Genomic DNA, 21088 nt, shown 5'->3' with positions numbered 1-21088 from the left:
AAAGAATTGTGAAGAGGAAAAAGAATAATTTATGTCACAGTGGTGGTAATGATTACTGTTTTAAGAGGAAATACAAGTGGACAACTATCCTGTATTAACTGTAATCAGAAGAGAAAGAGGAGGATGCCCAAGAATGAAAGTATTAGGTCATGAAGGTGAAAGACTTAATTGTATCAGACCAACAGAGGTCCAGTAAGAAATATGATATTGGCACAATCAAGACTCAGCTAGGGTAGTCAAACAACTTTTTGGTTAGTCTGGTTTTGTCCATCCTGTACAAATGTCCAAGAAATGATAACCTTCTCTTTTTCATGGTCTGTGAAATTTTATCTTCATTTTTGTTCTGAAGTTTCCAGCTGGTTTCAGTCTGGATTGAGCCCAAGATTTTCCATATTATTCTTCTTTCTAGGATCTCCATCTTCTACAGTTTGTAATTCATCGAGAGGCATTTACTGGCATACAGACATTCTGTTTTTACCACAGTGTTATAATGCCTTATTTTGGCATTCCATGAGATGCATTTCTTGCTGTAGATGTTTTTTAGTCAGTCTATAAGCTCTCTCCATTTTGAGATACAATCGTCTACAGCAGCTTTCTCTAGTCCATTCTCTTGTATGAGGAAGTGTCTGGATTAGCGGCAAATGGAAGCACCAGATGAATAGATATCAATCATCTCCTTTAAACCAGAAAGCGAGAAGGAAACGACGCTACTGTGCGATTTGAAATGCATTCTGATCAACGAGGAGAAGTAGATTTAGGAAAGAATATTTATGACCATACAGTCTTGTATTATAAAGAAAAATGTGTACTGCAAAATGCATCAATCACAGGTTTGGTGGTGGGAGCCCACAGGGCAATTCCTAAATTGTTATCGCAGTTTTAGACTTCATTAGACTCTGAAAAACATCTGTTGATAAACATAGCGGTAGCTGCCATCCGCAGTTCAATATTGATTTTGAGAAAGCATTTATAGTCATTATACATGCTACTATGGTTTATTAGATACGGTAATATATTTTTATAACCTGTTACGGCTGTTAAACAGTAGTGGTAAGTTGTGTATCAAATAATGTATTGAAAAATGAAGTATATTTTGTCCTAGTGGCAACCCTGTTATTAGGGAAGTTATAATAAATAAATTAACAAACTAATGAAAAAATAAATTATTATTTTATTCATTTATCAATACGGCTATCTGTGCGCCACGTGTACACAATCTACCTGCCCTTCTCTTTGCACTCTCGCCAAAGATCCTCTCGCCAAAGTACTGAATGTTCAGTGGCTTGACCAGTGGCTTTTCGGTGCATCCCTCACTCACGCAAACTTTTCCCTAAATGTTGTTCTGTCCCGTATCTCTTCCTCCTTGACATCCACTTGTGCTCGGTCTTTGTGCAATTGTTTAAGCCGCCCACACTGTGTTTCCCACTTTTCTTGTAGAAGAAGCATTTTGTTGGGCAAACTCTCCTGATTCATTCTTTTACTGTGTCCATAAAAGGTCAGACTTCTTTTCCTCATCACCGTTGTAATTTTGTCGATGGTTTTATAGAGTTCCTGATTTGATCTCAATTGGAAAGTATTTTGGGTCATTTTGCAACTTTTTGGACTCAAGATTTTTCGAAGGAACTTCCTCTCTCTTTTTTCAAGGTCTGAGTCTTTTTTTTTTTACAATTTGCTTTACGTCACACCGACGCAGATAGGTCTTACGGCGACGATGGGATAGGCAAAGGCTAGGGGTGGGAAGGAAGTGGCTGTGGTCTTAATCAAGGTACAGTCCCAGCATTTGCCTGGTGTGGAAATGGGGAACAAGTGTCCTGGAACGTGAGACATTTGGTCGGGCATACAACTGGGGAGGAGGACTAGTACGTCGCCCAAGCAACCTCACCTACTATGCTGAACCGGAGCCTTGTGAGGGGATGGGAAGATTGAAAGGGATAGGGAAAGAAGCGGCTGTGGACTCAAGTTAGGTACCATCTCTGCATTTTTCCTGGAAAAGAAGAAGGAAACCACAGAAAACTATTCAAGGATGGGTGAGATGGCAATCGACCCCCCTCTACTCAGTTGACCTCCCAAAGCTGAGTGGACCTCATTGCAGTCCTCGTACCACTTTTCAAATTTTGCTGGAGAGGCAGCTACACCACAGAGATATAATCATCTCTGAACAGGATTAATTTAGAATTATAATCTGAATTATTATTTATTTACTTATAACTAGGGCTCATAAGTTGAAGAACTATAAATTGCACTAAAAAGACCTGTAGAAAGATGTAAAAGCTGGCAAAAAGGTCGTGAAAATGCGATCGATCAATCATTCAATCAATACTGATCTGCATTTAGGGCAGTCGCCCAGGTGGCAGATTCCCTATCTGTTGCTTTCCTAGCCTTTTCCTAAATGATTTCAAAGAAATTGGAAATTTATTGAACGTCTCCCTTGGTAAGTTATTCCAATCCCTAAGTCCCCTTCCTATAAATGAATATTTGCCCCAGTTTGTCCTCTTGAATTCCAACTTCTATCTTCATATTGTGATCTTTCCTACTTTTATAAACGCCATTCAAACTTATTCGTCTACTAATGTCATTCCACGCCATCTCTCCGCTGACAGCTCTGAACATTTCAGATTCCCTATGGGAATCCACATCTGTAACATACCACTTAGTCGAGCAGCTCTTCTTCTTTCTCTCAATTCTTCCCAACCCAAACATTGCAACATTTTTGTAACGCTACTCTTTTGTCGGAAATCACTCGGAACAAATCGAGCTGCTTTTCTTTGGATTTTTTCCAGTTCTTGAATCAGGTAATCCTGGTGAGGGTCCCATACACTGGAACCATAGTCTTGTTGGGGTCTTACCAGAGACTTATATGCACTCTCCTTTACATCCTTACTACAACCCCTAAACACCCTCTTAACCATGTGCAGAGATCGGTACCCTTTATTTACAATCCCATTTATGTGATTACCCCAATGAAGATCTTTCCTTATATTAACACCTAGATACTTACAATGATCCCCAAAAGGAACTTTCACCCCATCAACACAGTAATTAAAACTGAGAGAACTTTTCCTATTTGTGAAACTCACAACCTGACTTTTAACCCCGTTTATCAACATACCATTGCCTGCTGTCCATCTCACAACATTTTCGAGGTCATGTTGCAGTTGCTCACAGTCTTGTAACTTATTTATCATTCTATAGAGAATAACATCATCCGCAAAAAGCCTTACCTCTGATTCCACTCCTTTACTCATATCATTTATATATATAAGAAAACATAAAGGTCCGATAACACTGCCCTGAGGAACTCCCTTCTCAACTATTACAGGGTCAGACAAAGCATCACCTACTCTAACTCTCTGAGATCTATTTTTTAGAAATATAGCAACCCATTCAGTCACTCTTTTGTCTAGTCAACTGCACTCATTTTTGCCAGTAGTCTCCCATGATCCACCCTATCAAATGCTTTAGAAAGGTCAATCGCGATACAGTCCATTTGATCTCCAGAATCCAAGATATCTGCTATATCTTGCTGGAATCCTACAAGTTGAGCTTCAGTGGAATAACCTTTCCTAAAACCAAATTGCCTTCTATCGAACCAGTTATTAATTTAACAAACATGTCTAATACACTGACTGACAGTGACAATGCAACACCAAGGAGGAGTGGTTCGAAAGGGATGAAAGTTGGGGAAAAAACAGAGACGGCACGGAAGAATAATTGATGTTTATTTCAAACCGATATGCAGGTTACACAATGCGCACGGCATCGACTCAGTAGGATGTAGGACCACCGCGAGCGGCGATGCACGCAGAAACACGTCGAGGTACAGAGTCAATAAGAGTGTGGATGGTGTCCTGAGGGATGGTTCTCCATTCTCTGTCAACCATTTGCCACAGTTGGTCGTCCGTACGAGGCTGGGGCAGAGTTTGCAAACGGCGTCCAATGAGATCCCACACGTGTTCGATTGGTGAGAGATCCGGAGAGTACGCTGGCCACGGAAGCATCTGTACACCTCATAGAGCCTGTTGGGAGATGCGAGCAGTGTGTGGGCGGGCATTATCCTGCTGAAACAGAGCATTGGGCAGCCCCTGAAGGTACGGGAGTGCCACCGGCCGCAGCACATGCTGCACGTAGCGGTGGGCATTTAACGTGCCTTGAATACGCACTAGAGGTGACGTGGAATCATACGCAATAGCGCCCCAAACCATGATGCCGCGTTGTCTAGCGGTAGGGTGCTCCACAGTTACTGCCGGATTTGACCTTTCTGCACGCCGACGCCACACTCGTCTGCGTGACTATCACTGACAGAACAGAAGCGTGACTCATCGGAGAACACGAGGTTCCGCCATTCCCTCATCCAAGTCTCTCTAGCCCGGTACCATGCCAGGCGTGCACGTCTATGCTGTGGAGTCAATGGTAGTCTTCTGAGCGAACGCCGGGAGTGCAGGCCTCCTTCAACCAATCGACGGGAAATTGTTCTGGTCGATATTGGAACAGCCAGGGTGTCTTGCACATGCTGAAGAATGGCGGTTGACGTGGCGTGCGGGGCTGCCACCGCTTGGCGGCGGATGCGCCGATCCTCGCGTGCTGACGTCACTCGGGCTGCGCCTGGACCCCTCGCACGTGCCACATGTCCCTGCGCCAACCATCTTCGCCACAGGCGCTGCACCGTGGACACATCCCTATGGGTATCGGCTGCGATTTGACGAAGCGACCAACCTGCCCTTCTCAGCCCGATCACCATACCCCTCGTAAAGTCGTCTGTCTGCTGGAAATGCCTCCGTTGACGGCGGCCTGGCATTCTTAGCTATACACGTGTCCTGTGGCACACGACAACACGTTCTACAATGACTGTCGGCTGAGAAATCACGGTACGAAGTGGGCCATTCGCCAACGCCGTGTCCCATTTATCGTTCGCTACGTGCGCAGCACAGCGGCGCATTTCACATCATGAGCATACCTCAGTGACGTCAGTCTACCCTGCAATTGGCATAAAGTTCTGACCACTCCTTCTTGGTGTTGCATTTGCTTTGTCAGTCAGTGTATAATCAGAAAGAATGCCTTTCCAAAGCTTACATACAATGCATGTCAAACTTACTGGCCTGTAACTTTCGGCTTTATGTCTATCATCCTTTCCTTTATACACAGGGGCTACTATAGCAACTCTCCATTCATCTGGTATAGCTCCTCCGACCAAACAATAATCAAATAAGTACTTCAGATATGGTACTATATCCCAACCCATTGTCTTTAGTATATCTCCAGAAATCTGATCAATTCCAGCCGCTTTTCTAGTTTTCAACTTTTGTATCTTATTGTAAATGTCATTGTTATCATATGTAAATTTTATTACTTCTTTAGTATTAGTAACCTCGTCTATCTGGACATTATCCTTGTAACCAACAATCTTTACATACTGCTGACTGAATACTTCTGCCTTTTGAAGATCCTCACATACACACTCCCCTTGTTCATTAATTATTCCTGGAATGTCCTTCTTGGAACCTGTTTCTGCCTTAAAATACCTATACATACCCTTCCATTTTCCACTAAAATTTGTATGACTGCCAATTATGCTTGCCATCATGTTATCCTTAGCTGCCTTCTTTGCTAGATTCAATTTTCTAGTAAGTTCCTTCAATTTCTCCTTACTTCCACAGCCATTTCTAACTCTATTTCTTTCCAGTCTGCACCTCCTTCTTAGTCTCTTTATTTCTCTATTATAATAAGGTGGGTCTTTACCATTCCTTACCACCCTTAAAGGTACAAAGCTGTTTTCGTATTCCTCAACAATCTTTAAACCCATCCCACAGTCTGTTTACATTTTTATTTACCGTTTTCCACCGATCATAGTTACTTTTTAGAAACTGCCTCATGCCTGCTTTATCAGCCATATGGTACTGCCTCACAGTCCTACTTTTAAGACCTTCCTTCCTATCACATTTATTTTTAACTACCACAAAAACAGCTTCATGATCACTAATACCATCTATTACTTCAGTTTCCCTATAGACCTCATCTGGTTTTATCAGCACCACATCCAGGATATTTTTCCCTCTGGTTGGTTCCATCACTTTCTGAATCAACTGTCCCTCCCATATTAACTTATTTGCCATTTGTTGGCCATGCTTCCTGTCATTCTCATTTCCTTCCCAATTGACATCTGGCAAATTCAGATCTCCCGCTACAATCACATTTCTTTCCACGTCGTTTCCCACATAGCTGACTATCCTATCAAATAATTCCGAATCCGCGTCAGTGCTACCCTTTCCCGATCTGTACACTCCAAATATATCAAGTTGCCTATTATCTTTAGAAATGAGCCTTACACCTAGAATTTCATGTGTCTCATCTTTAACTTTTTCGTAGCTTACAAATTCTTCTTTCACCAGAATGAACACTCCCCCTCCCACCATTCCTATCCTATCTCTACGATACACACTCCAGTGCCGTGAGAAAATTTCTGCATCCATTATATCATTTCTCAGCCATGATTCAACTCCTATTACAATATATGGTAAATACATATCTATTAAATTACTTAATTCTATTCCTTTCTTTACAATACTTCTACAGTTCAACACTAACAATTTTATGTCATCCCTACTTGATTTCCAGTTCCCTGTTCCCTTATCACCGCTCCCTAGGCCATCCCGTTTCCCTGAATGTACGTCCCTATTACCCTTCCAAACAAATTTCCTAACTTATACGTACCACTGCGGTTTAAATGAAGGCCATCCGAGCGCAGATCCCTATCTCCTACCCACCCATTAGGATCTAGAAATTTCACTCCCAGTTTCCCACATACCCACTCCATAGTCTCATTTAAATCCCCAATCACCCTCCAGTCAGTATCCCTCCTACACAGTATTCCACTAATAACAATCTCCGCTTTCTTAAACTTCACCCGTGCTGCATTTACCAGATCCCACACATCTCTAACTATGTTGGTACTTGTACCGGGCGGTACACCTCCACGCCGCTAATTTAAAATGTGCGCCAGTTGAAACTCCTCTGCTGGAGGAAGTCTGAACTTTATCTACAGTATTAATTTTCTACTTTCTCAGAAGATGTCACTACCTGGAAATTTTGGAGTTTTTGAACTGTGTCATTTTCGACGTATTTTTGTTTTGCTTGTAGTAAGAAGTGTGAACTTTCTCTTCTAGAGGACACTACTGAAGATCAACAATAGTGCACCCTAGTGCGGAGTGAAAGAACTGTTTTTTTGGAGAAAATTTAATTTCAAAAGTTTGTTCTTTGCTAAATTTCTTTCAGTCATTGTTTAAGTTGGCAATATTAACCCTTTCTTTCCCCTTGTTTTGAATTTAGCCAATCCCGAATTTCTTAAATTAATTTTCCACCAATAATGTGTTTCTTCTTCATCTTGTGTAGGGGTTTTCGTTATCCACCAATAAAAAGATTGTGGGCGGGTGTTTTCCTTCCTGAAACGCCTCGAACTTTCCGCGAGAGTATATAAACTGCTGATTTGAGGGTCTCTGCGCCACTTCTGTTCCATCTTTCAGTGTGTAAAGTACATAGCAGGGGGCGGGAAGCGCCTCTTTCTTCGGCAGCGGTCAACAACAAGGTAATGGCCGATTAATAACTTCTTTCTTTGCTAGCTCAGCAGTTTAACTCTCGGGGCGGGTCCGAAGTTTTTCCATAGTGTAACCTTCCTTAAAATGTATCTATTCTATCTTTAAACTGCATATCGGGATAGAGAGTGCTTAACCCTCTCGAGCTCCCAATCATATTGTTTTGAGGTGAACTTATTTTTCTCAACCTATTCTTCGTTAATGTAAAGCAAATTATTCTTTTCTAAAGTCACCTCTGTAGTATGGGATTAGCCCTTGCATTAGTGGCCTAGAGCCAGATTAGGTTTTAAAAACAAATGCATTAGGAGTGCAGATCGCCTCCTCTCTAATTGTTATTTTAGAGGTCATGTAATTAACCTTCTTCTCATTTAATAGACCTCAGTAGGTTGGGTATTTTACCCCTGTGTATATGTCCTTGGAGGACAGCTTGAAGGTGGAATTAGGTGTGGCCTTTGACAGGCCTGAATTTTGAGAGCAAGTTGCTCTTTTCCCGAAAATTTTGTTTTCTGCGTGTCTCAAGGAGGCCTTACTGTGTATTTTGGAGCAAGTGCTCCTAGGCATGAATGGGGTTTTCTGCCCCTCTGTTGAAACTTGTGTTTGGGGTAAAACTGGGCTAATTGCTCAAGAAGTGTGAGGCTGGGGCTCGAAGCCCAAATCCTGTAAATATTGTAATTGTATTTTTATTGCCTTGCTACTCTGTACCTGCCATGATTGTTATTTCTTTATTTGGAAAAGAAAATATAACCTTGTTAATTTTACATGCACTATAATTTCGTAGCTTGAGACCCGTTCACACCCGCACCTTCTTTCACGCATAACTACCACAAAAACACGGTAACAGTACTTATATCAGCTTGCCTTACGTTGTTGGTACCAACGTGAAACACTACCACCTTCTCCTTCCCCTCCTCCCTCTCTTCTACTTTCCTCAACATCTGCCTCAACCTAATTCCTGGATAACATTCTACCCTGGTTCCCTTTCCTCCACACACTTTCCTCACGTGTCTAACGATGGAATCCCCCATGACCAGAGCCTCAACCCTACCCATCTCATTTGATCCCCTCCCCTCCTGGTCAGCCCTATCTTTCCTGATAGCTGCAGAAGCTACTTCCTCCTCCCTTTTCTCCTTCCCATGACCCTGTTCCACCTGTCTTTTCCTATCCTCTACTCTACATTTCCCTTTCCTACCTTTTCCCTTCCTCCTACTTCCACGCATCTCAGCAACAGTTCCCTGTCCCTCATCTTCCCTCTGTTGTTCTACCTGGAGTGACTCATACCGATTTCGCACTGACACCTGTCCTGAATTCTGATCCTGAATAGAGCCTTTGGCCTGCAATCTCCTTCTCCTTAGAATCTTAGACCACCTGTCTTCTACAACTCCTCCCTTTCCTTCCCGTCCCTCTTGTACACCTACTGTAACCTGTACATTGTTTGAGGGAGTCCTATCTTCCTTCCTGTCTTCTGTGAGAATCCTAATTATCTCCCTCAAACTTTCCAACTCCTCCCTCATACCCCTCAATGCCTCACCACACCCACAGTAAGTACACTCGCGCTCCTTAGGCATTCTTTACGGGGAAAAAAAATTAAATTAAAAATAAAATAACTTATTTGCAAAAAAATAAATGAACGGAGGGATATATTGTCTGGGATAGTACACAACAATACGGTAATTAATATACGACTACACTACAATACTACTTAGTCGTGCTCTATTTTTTTTTTTTTAATCCTACAACCCCTAACGGGATAAAAACTGCTGTTAATTACTGAATATCGAAAGTAATACACAAGAACTACACAATTCCAAACTGCCATTAAGCCTATCCTAATTACAACAACAGTATTTTAGTAAGAGTTTCTACGGATACCTCTACTACACCAGTACTACACAAATATTTTTCAATAATAAAATAAGCACACTAAATTCTAATAGGATATTACTCGTATACTACTGTACAGTATACTACAGTAATTTTTAAACTACTTTCAGACGTATCCTAATTACGATACTAAGCACAACAGAAATGAAATTTGCAAAGATTACCTATGAAGCTAAATGCTTAGACAAATTATTATTAGTATTACGGTCTAATAGATACACACGAAAGATAACGCACGAATATAGCAGGCAAGATACGGCACTATCTAAATGTACTGTATCTATACAATGTATCTACACTACACTACACTGTGCTTGGTTAAATGCTTCAGTATCGAAAGGATTGCCGTACACGAAGAAAAACACGAATATAACTGGCAAGATACTATCTAATATATTATACCTTATCTTCACTACAATTCTACTGAAATGTGGTTATGTGATTATTACAGCTGGTGGATTACTATTATTTTGCCTACTCCATGGGACGGAGAATGAAAGTGTTCTTAATTAGGCCTACTGAAACATACGAGGTTGTCTACAATAATTTCTCAATATAATAGTTTTAATTACATATTTCATGAAGAAATATGTTTTAAAATGCAAAATTGTGTTGGTATGCAACAAACAGGTACAGTGCAAAAATATATGAGTGAAATATTTCTTCTTTCAGACACATATTATTAGCTTAACATAATTTTAAAAAAGGGAATTCCATGTTTGTTAAAAAATGTACTTGCAGAATTTAGAATGACATGTTTTTCTACCTACAAAGAATTCAGCGAACCTGCAATGGACATCCTGCGAAAAGGAAATGAAATTAATATAACTGGAATCATGTATGGCTTCAATCTTGGTTTAAGTCCGCATGATTTACCACACTTTGATTACAGAAATTGGAATTCGGAAATTTTAACTCAGTTGGCTTTGCAGTATATCACAATAGTCATCTCCAGGATAGAATCGTCGGTTTTCAGACAGCACGTTGCAAAACATCGAGAAATTCCTCTCTACATCAACAGATGTTATGGGTTCATACTTGAAGAAAGTGATATCTTCCTCTTCAAAAACACTCGCATCAAAATGTTCTCCTTTCAATATTTCACTTATCTTCCACATCGTTTGATTCCCCTAGTTTCTTTCAAGGATCGGTGGATGCAGAGTGAGTCTCGGCCCAGAAGTGGCCACGGCAGGTCCGTGGTCCAACAGCTCTGCACTCCGACCGGCCAACCGAGCAGAGGAGGAGTGGTCACGGCTCTACCGTGGTTTCCCATTCCCCTGCACTAAGGCGAATGCCGGGACAGTTCCTGGTATAGGCCACGGCCGCCAACCCCTTCACCTTCTCCGTAAGAAATCTCCCGGCCTGAGAGACGGCGTCACCATCTAAGAGGCCCGCGGTTCCCTTCCTTTTCGCAGGATGTCCATTGCGGGTTCGCTCAATTCTTTGTAGGTAGAAAAACATGTCATTCTAAATTCTGCAAGTACATTTTTTAACAAACATGGAATTCCCTTTTTTTAAATTATGTTAAGCTAATAATATGTGTCTGAAAGAAGAAATATTTCACTCATATATTTTTGCACTGTACCTGTTTGTTGCATACCAACACAATTTTGCATTTTAAAACATATTTCTTCATGAAATATGTAATTAAAACTATTATATTGAGAAAACATTTTAGTTTGTTGTTTTCATTTCATTTCATTTTCTCTCTTACTACAGAAAAGATGTTTAACCCATTAAAATTATATTAGTAACTGTCTATCCATTGTTGACGTTTGTTACCCGGTCTGCTGCACACTCTATAATGCACTTCGCACATTGTCACTCTTGGTACATTGTAGGCAATTTTCATTCGTGGGCTAGATGTGCAAGTGTGTTGGTGAGTCGAAAAGTCTTCTCCAGCCAGCATGTCGAGCTTCAGAAAAACGTAAGTACAGCTGAACTTGTTTAAGTCTTATATAATTCAATAATATATTTTGCATTTGTATACTACTGAGATTATTTAGGATATGTAAAATCTATTGCACATCTTATACTTTAATGGCTATAACTGGCCGAATTATGGATGGGTCGAAAACGACCCAGTGGGCAGGATGTAAAAGTAACATTTTTGTTGAAGTTGGGGAGTTATGAATATCATGCACTCTTATCATGCCATATCATTATTACACAATTGCAGCATTTATGTAAGATTAGAACAAATATTTTAGAAATATGAATTCTATGATCACTGCTGTATTTAGGAATTTATATAAAAAATATCACAGTCATTCTGGATATCTCATCTGTTACATGCCGTATTTACTGACCTAATTCCAATCTATTTCTCTTCCTGTTTATAGTGGCCTATCGACTCATGAAGTAATAGCACTGCTAGAAGAGGAATAATTCCAGGTGATATCGATATCTACATCTCGCCTCCAGATGATCAGGGAGTCGACACAGATGGTGACTCCGAAGAAGATGAATGCAACGACCCAGATCGTTTGAGTCGTGGGCTGTTGGAAGCCTCTGCAGAAATTGTTATCACTGGTGTGAATGAAACTGTTGAAAATATTCCTCCATGCTTCGCAGCTCCTTCGGCAGACGAAGAGACTGTCTTCACAGGTACACGAGGATCCAAAGGGGGACCAATGCACCAGCATCCAAAAAAGGCAAGAACAAATAGGATATGGAAATTAGGGGATTCCATAACTGCTCCCCACAAAAACTTTCTACCATGCTGTGTACCACCGCTTACTGTGAGTGAAAAAGTTATCCAGTTGATTTTTTTAAACTATACTTACATGACAAACTTATCCTTGATATAGTGAAGCACACGGTTATGTAAGCAGTTTCTAAGAATAATTCAACTTTTGCAGTGTCTCTTGCGGATATGCATACATTCATTGGTATATTGTTATTAAGTGGTTATGCAGTACTGCCCAGACGGCGAATGTATTGGGAGACACAAAATGATGTACATAATGATTTAGTGTCAAATGCAATGAGACGTAACACTTTTGAAGAAATTTTCCGATATCTTCATGTAGCAGACAACAGTAATCTTCCTGCAGGAGACAAGATGGGTAAAGTCCGACCTATGCTAAATTCTTTGAATGAGTCCTTTTTAAAAATATTTCCCATCCAGAAAGATCTCTCGGCTGATGAATGCATGATACCCTATTTTGGAAGGCACGGCTGCAAGCAGTTTATACGAGGCAAACCAGTGCGCTTTGGATTCAAAGCATGGGTTTTAGCAAATCCTAATGGATATGGTGTTCACATGGATATTTATCAGGGTCGAAAGACTGGAGACTCGACAACACATGCCACTAAGGTGAGTCTGTTGTTCTTGGATTTTGTGATGTTCTACAAGCCAATTACCCTAACGCAACATTCTCCTTATATTTTGATAACTTCTTCACTTCCGTTAGGCTCCTTACCGAGCTTGGCAAGAGGGGATTGCATGGAACCGGGACCGTTAGAGAAAACAGGACTGAGAAATGTCCTTTGACAGACGCTAAGACATTAGGAAAAGAAGCAAGAGGCACATATGATTCTCGTGTGGATGAAGACAATGCCATAATTGCAGTGAAGTGGAAAGACAATAACGTTGTGACTATGCTCTCCAATGAACATGGGGCACTACCACTTCAGCGAGCAAAGAGATATTCCTACATTGAAAGGAAGAAGATCGAAGTGAGTCAACCCTTTTTGTTTTCTAAATATAACAAGGGAATGGGCGGTGTTGACCAGCTGGGTAACAACGTTTCAAATTACAGGATCTCCATGAGAGGAAAAAAAATGGTACATTCCAATTATTTTGTGGTTGCTGGATGTGTCGATGAACAACGCCTGGATTCTGAGTAGAAGGGTAGGGTTGTCCCTGGATGTTCTAGGATTTCGAAGAGCTGTAGTCTGAGCCTTGTTAACAATGTATGGTAAACCATGCCCGAGTCCCGGCCCTCATCAACATTTGCAGTGTAGAAGGAGAATTGAAGATCCTATCCGGACCAATGCAGCTGAACATATTATTCTCACTGATCAGCGGCGTAGAAGTTGAGCCCAGTGCTCCAACGAAACAGTGAAAGCCTGTAAGAAGAGCTCTGTTCCACTGCATGACAAGTGTTTTGCAGCTTTCCATCATATGTAATTCCTGTGTATTGTGAAACCTCAAAAAGTTTAAACAGTGAATGTGAAACAATTTTTAAAACTAATTCAGAACAAGTGAACTTTGAGTAACATGTGTTTTTGTAACTTTATTAGATAAGAATATACTTATTTTGTTCAAGATTATTCCTGCATTTAAAATAATTAACCATAAAATCTTGATCACAACTACATAAGAGGTCATGCCCACTGGGTCGTTTTCAACCCTGCTATTTTCACCAACAGAATACGCAATAATGTAAAATTTGTACTAATTGTTATGTTTGAGTCTCATATACAAAATATAAGCATAAATGATCAAAATTCGCTGAAAAAAAGGGCATAAATGGGTTAAGAGGTGATGGATGAAATAATGGTAATTCGTATTGAGAATGGACAATACAAACGTAGTCAAAAAAAGTTGCAAAAAAGCCGTTAAGACCTAAATAAGCCAAAAAACGCCGAAAAAAGGTGAAAAAAGGGACAAATAAAACCCACCATTGCCTGGCCTACAATGACCCAGAATGAAATGGCATATGACTTTTAGTGCCGGGAGTGTCCGATGACATGTTCGGCTCGCCAGGTGCAGGTCTTTTAATTTGACGCGTGAAGATAATATTAAATGAATTAAGAAACTCTGGATCAAAACTTATCTGAATGCATCAACTGTCAGCTGATTCACTGAAATTTCTCCAGTGATATCATGTCAGTACATCAAACTGTCAGAAAGTGAACAATAAACAAAAGAAAGCCTATTTCTCCTCTCGCGATAAATACAGGTATTAGGTATAACAGACGTTCCTCAAAGTCGGAATCCTCAACTTAAAATTATAAGGACTTATGTCAGAGCGTTCGTGTGCTGTCGAGGCCTATCAATGCACTCGGGGGACAGCGGGTTCAAATCCCACATTGGCTGTCCTGCAAGTGCCTTTCTCATTTTCATTACCGGGAACTCTCATGAGAGCCGCAGACGTTTTCTTATCGAATTCTTAACAAAATCTGAGCTAAAAGGAAAACTACGAATAAGAGAATCGGTGCCTTAAAAAGGCGTCATACAAGTTTTTATTATTATTATTATTATTATTATTATTATTATTATTATTATTATTATTATTATTATTATTATTATTATTATTTGCGTATGGGCCCAATGGATCACGGAAAGCTCTAACGATTCTGTTTTCTGTGTTGCCAAACAGCTCTCATCCTTTCTCCGTGGATCCTTTTTCGTTCTTCTGTCCACTTTGCTCCAGTCTTCTTTCTCACTTTGTTATCTGGTTGCACTTTCCATCCAATAATTATTTTTCTTTTCCTATAGAGGTTTCTGTCCGCGGTGTCAGTTGAGTTCATCTGGGCTTCTTCCAAATCCTTTTTCACTTCCAATACCCATGGAATATTTTGCGGACGTGCCCATAACATTTCAGACGTCTTTTGCGGATGTCGCGTTGTTGTTTTTCAGTGTAATAACATACGACCTTGAACTACGAAATAAACTTGTAACTTTCCTTCTCAGGAAACGAGGGACCTATTTTCAACTATTGCGGGGGAGGGGCCTTGAGCTTCTTAGCGCCGCTACTGTGCCTGTGAACTATGCAAAGCGCGTGTCATAATAATGGCGTGGAATGACATTAGTAGACGAATAAGCTTGAGTCAGGGGCGTAGCCACAGGAGGGTTAGAACTCCCTGCCCCATGTAATTTTTGCAAGAAGAAAATATATAGAAAAAGACAATAATCTAAATAAACATTAAGAGACATAATGATAGAATCAGTCCGCCTCTGTGGTATAGTGGTTAGTGTGATTAGCTGCCACCCCCGAGGCCCGGGTTCGATTCCCGGCTCTGCCACGAAATTTGAAAAGTGGTACGAGGGCTGGAACGGGGTCCACTCAGCCTCGGGAGGTGAACTGAGTAGAGGTGGGTTCGATTCACTCCTCAGCCATCCTGGAAGTGGTTTTCCGTGGTTTCCCACTTCTCCTCCTCTTCCTTGTCTATCCCTTCCAATCTTCCCATCAGCATAGCAGGTGAGGCCGCCTGGGCGAGGTACTGGTCATCCTCCCCAGTTGTATCCCCGACCCAGAGTCTGAAGCTCCAGGACACTGCCCTTGAGGCGGTAGAGGTGGGATCCCTCGTTGATTCCGAGGGGAAAACCGACCCTGGAGGGTAAACAGATTAAGAAGAAAGAAGAAGAATGGTAGAACCAACTGATCTGTAATTTACTTGTGTCAACCATCATTGTATTCTACCATCATTCTGTAACTATAACCCCGCATCGGCCGATTGGCATTTAAAGAGAAAAGACCACAACATGAAAATTAACGTATCAAGGGAAATGTTCGATACTTTTTCGTTTTTCTTTACAACTGGCTTTAGTTTGCACCGACGATGGGATCTGAAAGGCCTAGGAATGGGAAGGAAGCGGCCGTGGCCTTAATTAAGGTACAGTCCCAGCATTTGCCTGGTGTGAAAATGGGAAACCACGGAAACCATCTTCAGGGCTGGCGATAGTAGAGTTCGAACCCACTATCTCCCGGACACAAACTCACAGTTGCGCGGCCCTAACCGCACGGCCAACTCGCCCGGTCGATACTTTTCTATATTCTCTGAAATCATTTACGAACATGCTAAGTAAACAATTGACAGGGAATCTGCCACCTGGAGGACAGCTCCAAATGCCGATCAATGACTGGATGGATTGATTGATTGATTGAAGTGAGATGGTGCCCAAATTAAGGAAATGGGCCTCGAGGAATATCAGGCTATGGAACGTTGCAGCTGAGGTGTCTTAACCGCAAATAAAAACAGCAAGAAGCTATCTTGTAGTTTTGCATGTGATCACTTGGCGAGACACCGTTGACTCTGTCACTCGCCTATCACGCCCCAATGATCTGAATGTGACACTAATTCCTCTTGTGCTGAACTCCTCGTCCGTCTAACGCTCTAACCCACCTTGGTAAATTCTGGTTCTCTTCCGACCTCAACGTTGCGAGATGTACATCCTTTATTTTCACGCTTCGAGGAATGAAGTAATCGACAAATTGAAGGGAAATTCCATGCAAGGCAAATGAAAGACATGTCTAAATTCCTCTCCCTTCTTGCACTTCAGAAGATGTTTAAACGATTTGTTTCCCCTTTGAAAAGTTGTAATCACCCATCACGTGTTAATTGACAGCAGTTTAGACAAGTTATCAGTTGTGAGAAGACAGTGTCAGTACAGGACTGGATTTTACTTATCGTACAGTTTGGGTTTTAATCAACCAGGAACGTTTTAGCTACCGCTATACGGGGGATACTTCTTGATTTAACAGAGGTTATGCATTGGATCGTGCACAATCCTGTTACTCATAAAATGTAAGAATAAATAAGCCTCTTCTAGAATTAAACAGTCAGCGAAGCGTACGTTATTAGGTAGTCTAGTCTTTAATTCGTTGCCCTTAGCAACCTAAACAATAGGATTGTTCACAGGAGTAATCAGACTATCTACCTAATAACGTATTGCCACTTCTTTTTCGAGATACTGTACAACGAAGCCGACTTCTATGAAATGAATGGCGTCAAAATATGAAAATTCCACAGCCTCTTTCCTGTCCTTTGCTCGCATCAGGCATGGAATGCATAAAGCCCCCATTTAGCGTCGAGAATAGGAATTGTGCCGGCTGCCGAAGCCTGTCACTCTCCCCTGCGCCAATGGTGGCGTGCCAGATGCGACCGTGCCGCATGTGACCCGTGCCACTAGCGACCGCATAATTTGTAATCGTGCCGGATGCGACCGGCGTTGACAAGCAAATTGTCATTTGATAAGTTGTGTCATCACCCAAGATAAGGTAAGCTAAATGAAGTGCAATGCTATTTCAATAAGTCCTATAAGCAGCTACTGCCCCTACTTTACATAACACATCTGGGGGAAACTCGTTTTACAACACGAAACATGGTGATGCGTTTACGTCTTTTCCCACCGGGCGAGTTGGCCATGCAGTTAGAGGCGCGCGGCCCTGAGCTTGCATCCGGGAGATGGGTTCGAATCCCACTGTCGGCAGCCCTGAAGATGGTTTCCAATTTGCACACCAGGCAAATGCTGCGGCTGTACTTTAATTAAGACCAGGGCCGCTTCCTTCCCATTCCTAGCCATTTCCTATCCCATCGTCGCCTTAAGACCTGTCTGCGTCGGTTGCGACGTAATACCACTAGCAATAAAAAAAGATCCTAATTCTCTGAAATTATTTACGACTTAGGGCTACTTACTTATCATGTCCTATTAGTACCATGAGTGTCCGAGGACGTGTTCGGCTTGCCAGGTGCAAGTCTTTCTACCTGACTCCCCTGGGCGGCCTGCGCGTCTGGATGTGGGATTATGATAATGCAGTAGGGAGAGATGAAACCCGGTTTCGGCACGTAGCCTACTCCTTTCGAATAATACCAAGGGGTCTGCTCAATGAATTACGTAGCCATCCGACGGCCGAGTCACCATCAACAGCGTCATATCCCCTCACTCCATTTGAACACTGCGAAAAGGTTTGGATTTGAATCCAGGCTTTTGGCGTGCAATCTAGTGATTAGAAACTGTCTACCAACCAACTTTCCTACCCTGCCGGCCAACATTCTGATGGTGATTTTTTTTTTCATCCAGGCTAAGTGGCTCGGACGGTTGAGATCCTAGTCTTCCGACTCCAACTTGGCAGGTTCGATCCTGGCTCAGTCCGGTGGTATTTGAAAGTGCTCAAATACGTCAGCTTTTTGTCGATGGATTTACTGCCACGTAAAATAAGTTCTGCGGGACTAAATTCCGACACCTCGGCATCTCCTTAAACCATAAAAGTAGTTACTGGGATATAAAGCCAGCAACATATATTTTTTTTTTCGACCAACGGCACTCGAACCTGGTAACCACGGTGTTAGACCTTTATTTTAGAAAAGACGAAGTTAGCTACTTATAAGCAATCTGCCACTTGGTGACAGCCCTTAATGCAGATCAACTGTAAGTGATTGATGGGTCGCATGCGGCACGATGCATATCCGCTCGGTCGCTATTGGCACGATAATGGCCGGGTCGCATCCGGCACGGTCGCATCTGGCACGTAACCCCGCCAATGATTAATGACTGACAGATGAAATTAAATGATAGTGGAGTTTTTTGCTGGAATTAAAGATGACAGAGGAAACCGGGGTACCTGGAGAAAAAGCTGTCCCGCACAAATCCCACATGGAGAGACCGCGAGTCGAACCACGGAACCCTGTCCGAGTACGGAATGAAAACTTTTATCCCCCCTCCAATGACAGACGCACGTATTTCATACAAAAAATATATACTAGGTACAATAATAATAATAATAATAATAATAATAATAATAATAATAATAATAATAATGATAATAATTAAAAAATTATTAATAATAATAATAATAATGGCGTGTGACCTCCGGAGAGGCCTAGTGCAGGTCTTTTGATTTGACTCCCTTAGGCGACCTGCGCGTTGTGATGAGGATGAAATTATGATGAAGACGGCATATACACCCAGTCCCTTTGCCAGGGAAATTCCAATTATGGTTAATAATTCCCGACCCTGTCGGGAATCGAACCCGGGACCCCTGTGATCAAAGGCCAGCACGCTAACCATTCAGTCATGGAGCCGGACTATACTAGGTTATTAAGCTAAAAAGATGTCCACCTGAAATAACTCGTGAACCGTTCAAGATCCATTCTGTTTTCACCTTCAGTAATGTTACCAAGCTCTGCCTTCGGGAGACAATAACGGGTTCGAACCCCAACGTCGGCTGTCCTGCGAATGTTTTTCGTGGTTTCTCATTTTCACTTCCAAGCAAATGCCTGGACGGTTCCTGTTCATAGGTCACAGCCGATTCCTTCCACGTCCTTACCAAATTTAATTCACCTTTGTTAATTTCATCTTCCTTAGTTCCGCAACTGAAGGTGGCGTCAGGAAGGGCATTCGGCCGTAAGAACATGCCATAAAATTCATCTCACCTCATCCTCGACCCCGTATCAAGAAACGGAACATGCATACATAAATACGTATATTGCCAGTAACGGAAAAAAATATTGCACGTCACACAAGAGTAAAAAGACTGCATTTGTAGAAATTCCTAATTAACATGTATAACTATCCATCAACCATGTAACGATGTAACAGATAGTTTATTTTTTCTTTTGGTTTCGCCACAGGTTATGCGGGTCATGCGCACTCATTTGTTATTCATGCAATGACCTCCCACAAGACCCACAACTCGTTCCTAAGATTACGCCAATGAGAATAAAATAGGATGATGATGATAAGCGTCCTGTGGGAGTAGAAAATCAACGGAGCGTTGTTTAATTCAAAAGCCTTTGCAAAATTCATACATAACAATCAGTGGCATGTTGAAGCATACTTCGGCGACAATATCCAATACATAAACTGGTGATTATAAAGTAAATTAAAACCAGAACTGAGTTTTCTAATAACAAGCCCGCTTTGAACCTTCAATTTATTTCAGTCTCATGCACCCTATTTTTACGTTGCAGTTGCAGTATTGACAACCTCGTTGTGATGGCCAACCCCGCCCCCTGCGTGCCAGAACATGAATACTGCTCACGCGCAGACAGAAAGCAGGCACAAGCATTAAAAATATGGCATGCAGGTTGCGAAACCCATGTGAAATTGCAGAAATACTTATAAGGAAGTCAATTTGATTTCAACTTTTCTCTCTTACACATAATTGTAGTGTGATTAGTGAGTCATTACCTGCCAACAATCCCAATCTTCTCATTCTTGAATTTGGCTGCCATTTCTTGATGTGCACTGAACGTGTCGTGGCTAAGAGACGAATGAACTCAGCAAGGTCTTCTTGCACACTTATAAGTAAACCGTATCAAGAGAGATATCTGAAAGGAAGCCTATTACTTAACCAGAGATACTACTCTTCTCGAGAAACAGCGTGTACTTGAACGTGTTGTCATGTTGTTTTTATCTTAACCAATGACCTCGAATGGTGGTCAGGGATGTACAAAATATCGTATGTCAATATAACCTATCTCCATTTTATGAATTTTTACCATATTAGACAGTGTCTTGCTTGACATGATTACAGGACTTAAAGCAATATTCATCTGTCTAAAGATGTCGCTCTAACTGTCCAAAGAAATGAGACTGTCTGCCACCCGCGTTGCAAACCAGGGAAGGTTTCTTTACAGCGTTGCCAGTGATTGGACCAGAGGTAGTATCCGTCCGCCTATTAATTCCAGGTTCGCGGGGTTCGATCCTTGCCGAGGAAGTCGATTTATGGAAGGGTGAGCAACAATCGTGGCACTCCATGTCTGTTCTTGTTGTTGGCTTGTCAAAGATGTCTGATCGTTACCCACGCTGCCCAGAGCGATCACCGGTATAGCTGTTGCCTTAAACCAGCCTTGATAATAATAATAATAATAATAATAATAATAATAATAATAATAATAATAATAATAATAATAGAGCTCAAAGGTCCCACTCCTTGGCTAAATGG

General features: G+C 41.6%; 1 protein-coding gene across 1 annotated transcript in view; it reads right to left on the bottom strand.

Moving 5' to 3' along the window:
* The window catches only part of Had1 (beta Hydroxy acid dehydrogenase 1), a 36390-nt gene extending 15868 nt beyond the window's left edge, over positions 1-20522 (bottom strand). The window contains exon 1 of the mRNA XM_067154463.2: positions 20332-20522. Coding sequence (XP_067010564.2) covers positions 20332-20375 — 44 coding nt within the window. The 5' untranslated portion in view covers positions 20376-20522. The remainder of the gene's footprint in view (positions 1-20331) is intronic.
* Between the last annotated feature and the right edge of the window lie 566 nt (positions 20523-21088).

Source organism: Anabrus simplex, chromosome 10 (genome assembly GCF_040414725.1).
Source record: "Anabrus simplex isolate iqAnaSimp1 chromosome 10, ASM4041472v1, whole genome shotgun sequence".
Taxonomy (NCBI): domain Eukaryota; kingdom Metazoa; phylum Arthropoda; class Insecta; order Orthoptera; family Tettigoniidae; genus Anabrus; species Anabrus simplex.
This window is presented reverse-complemented; position numbering and strand designations above follow the sequence as displayed.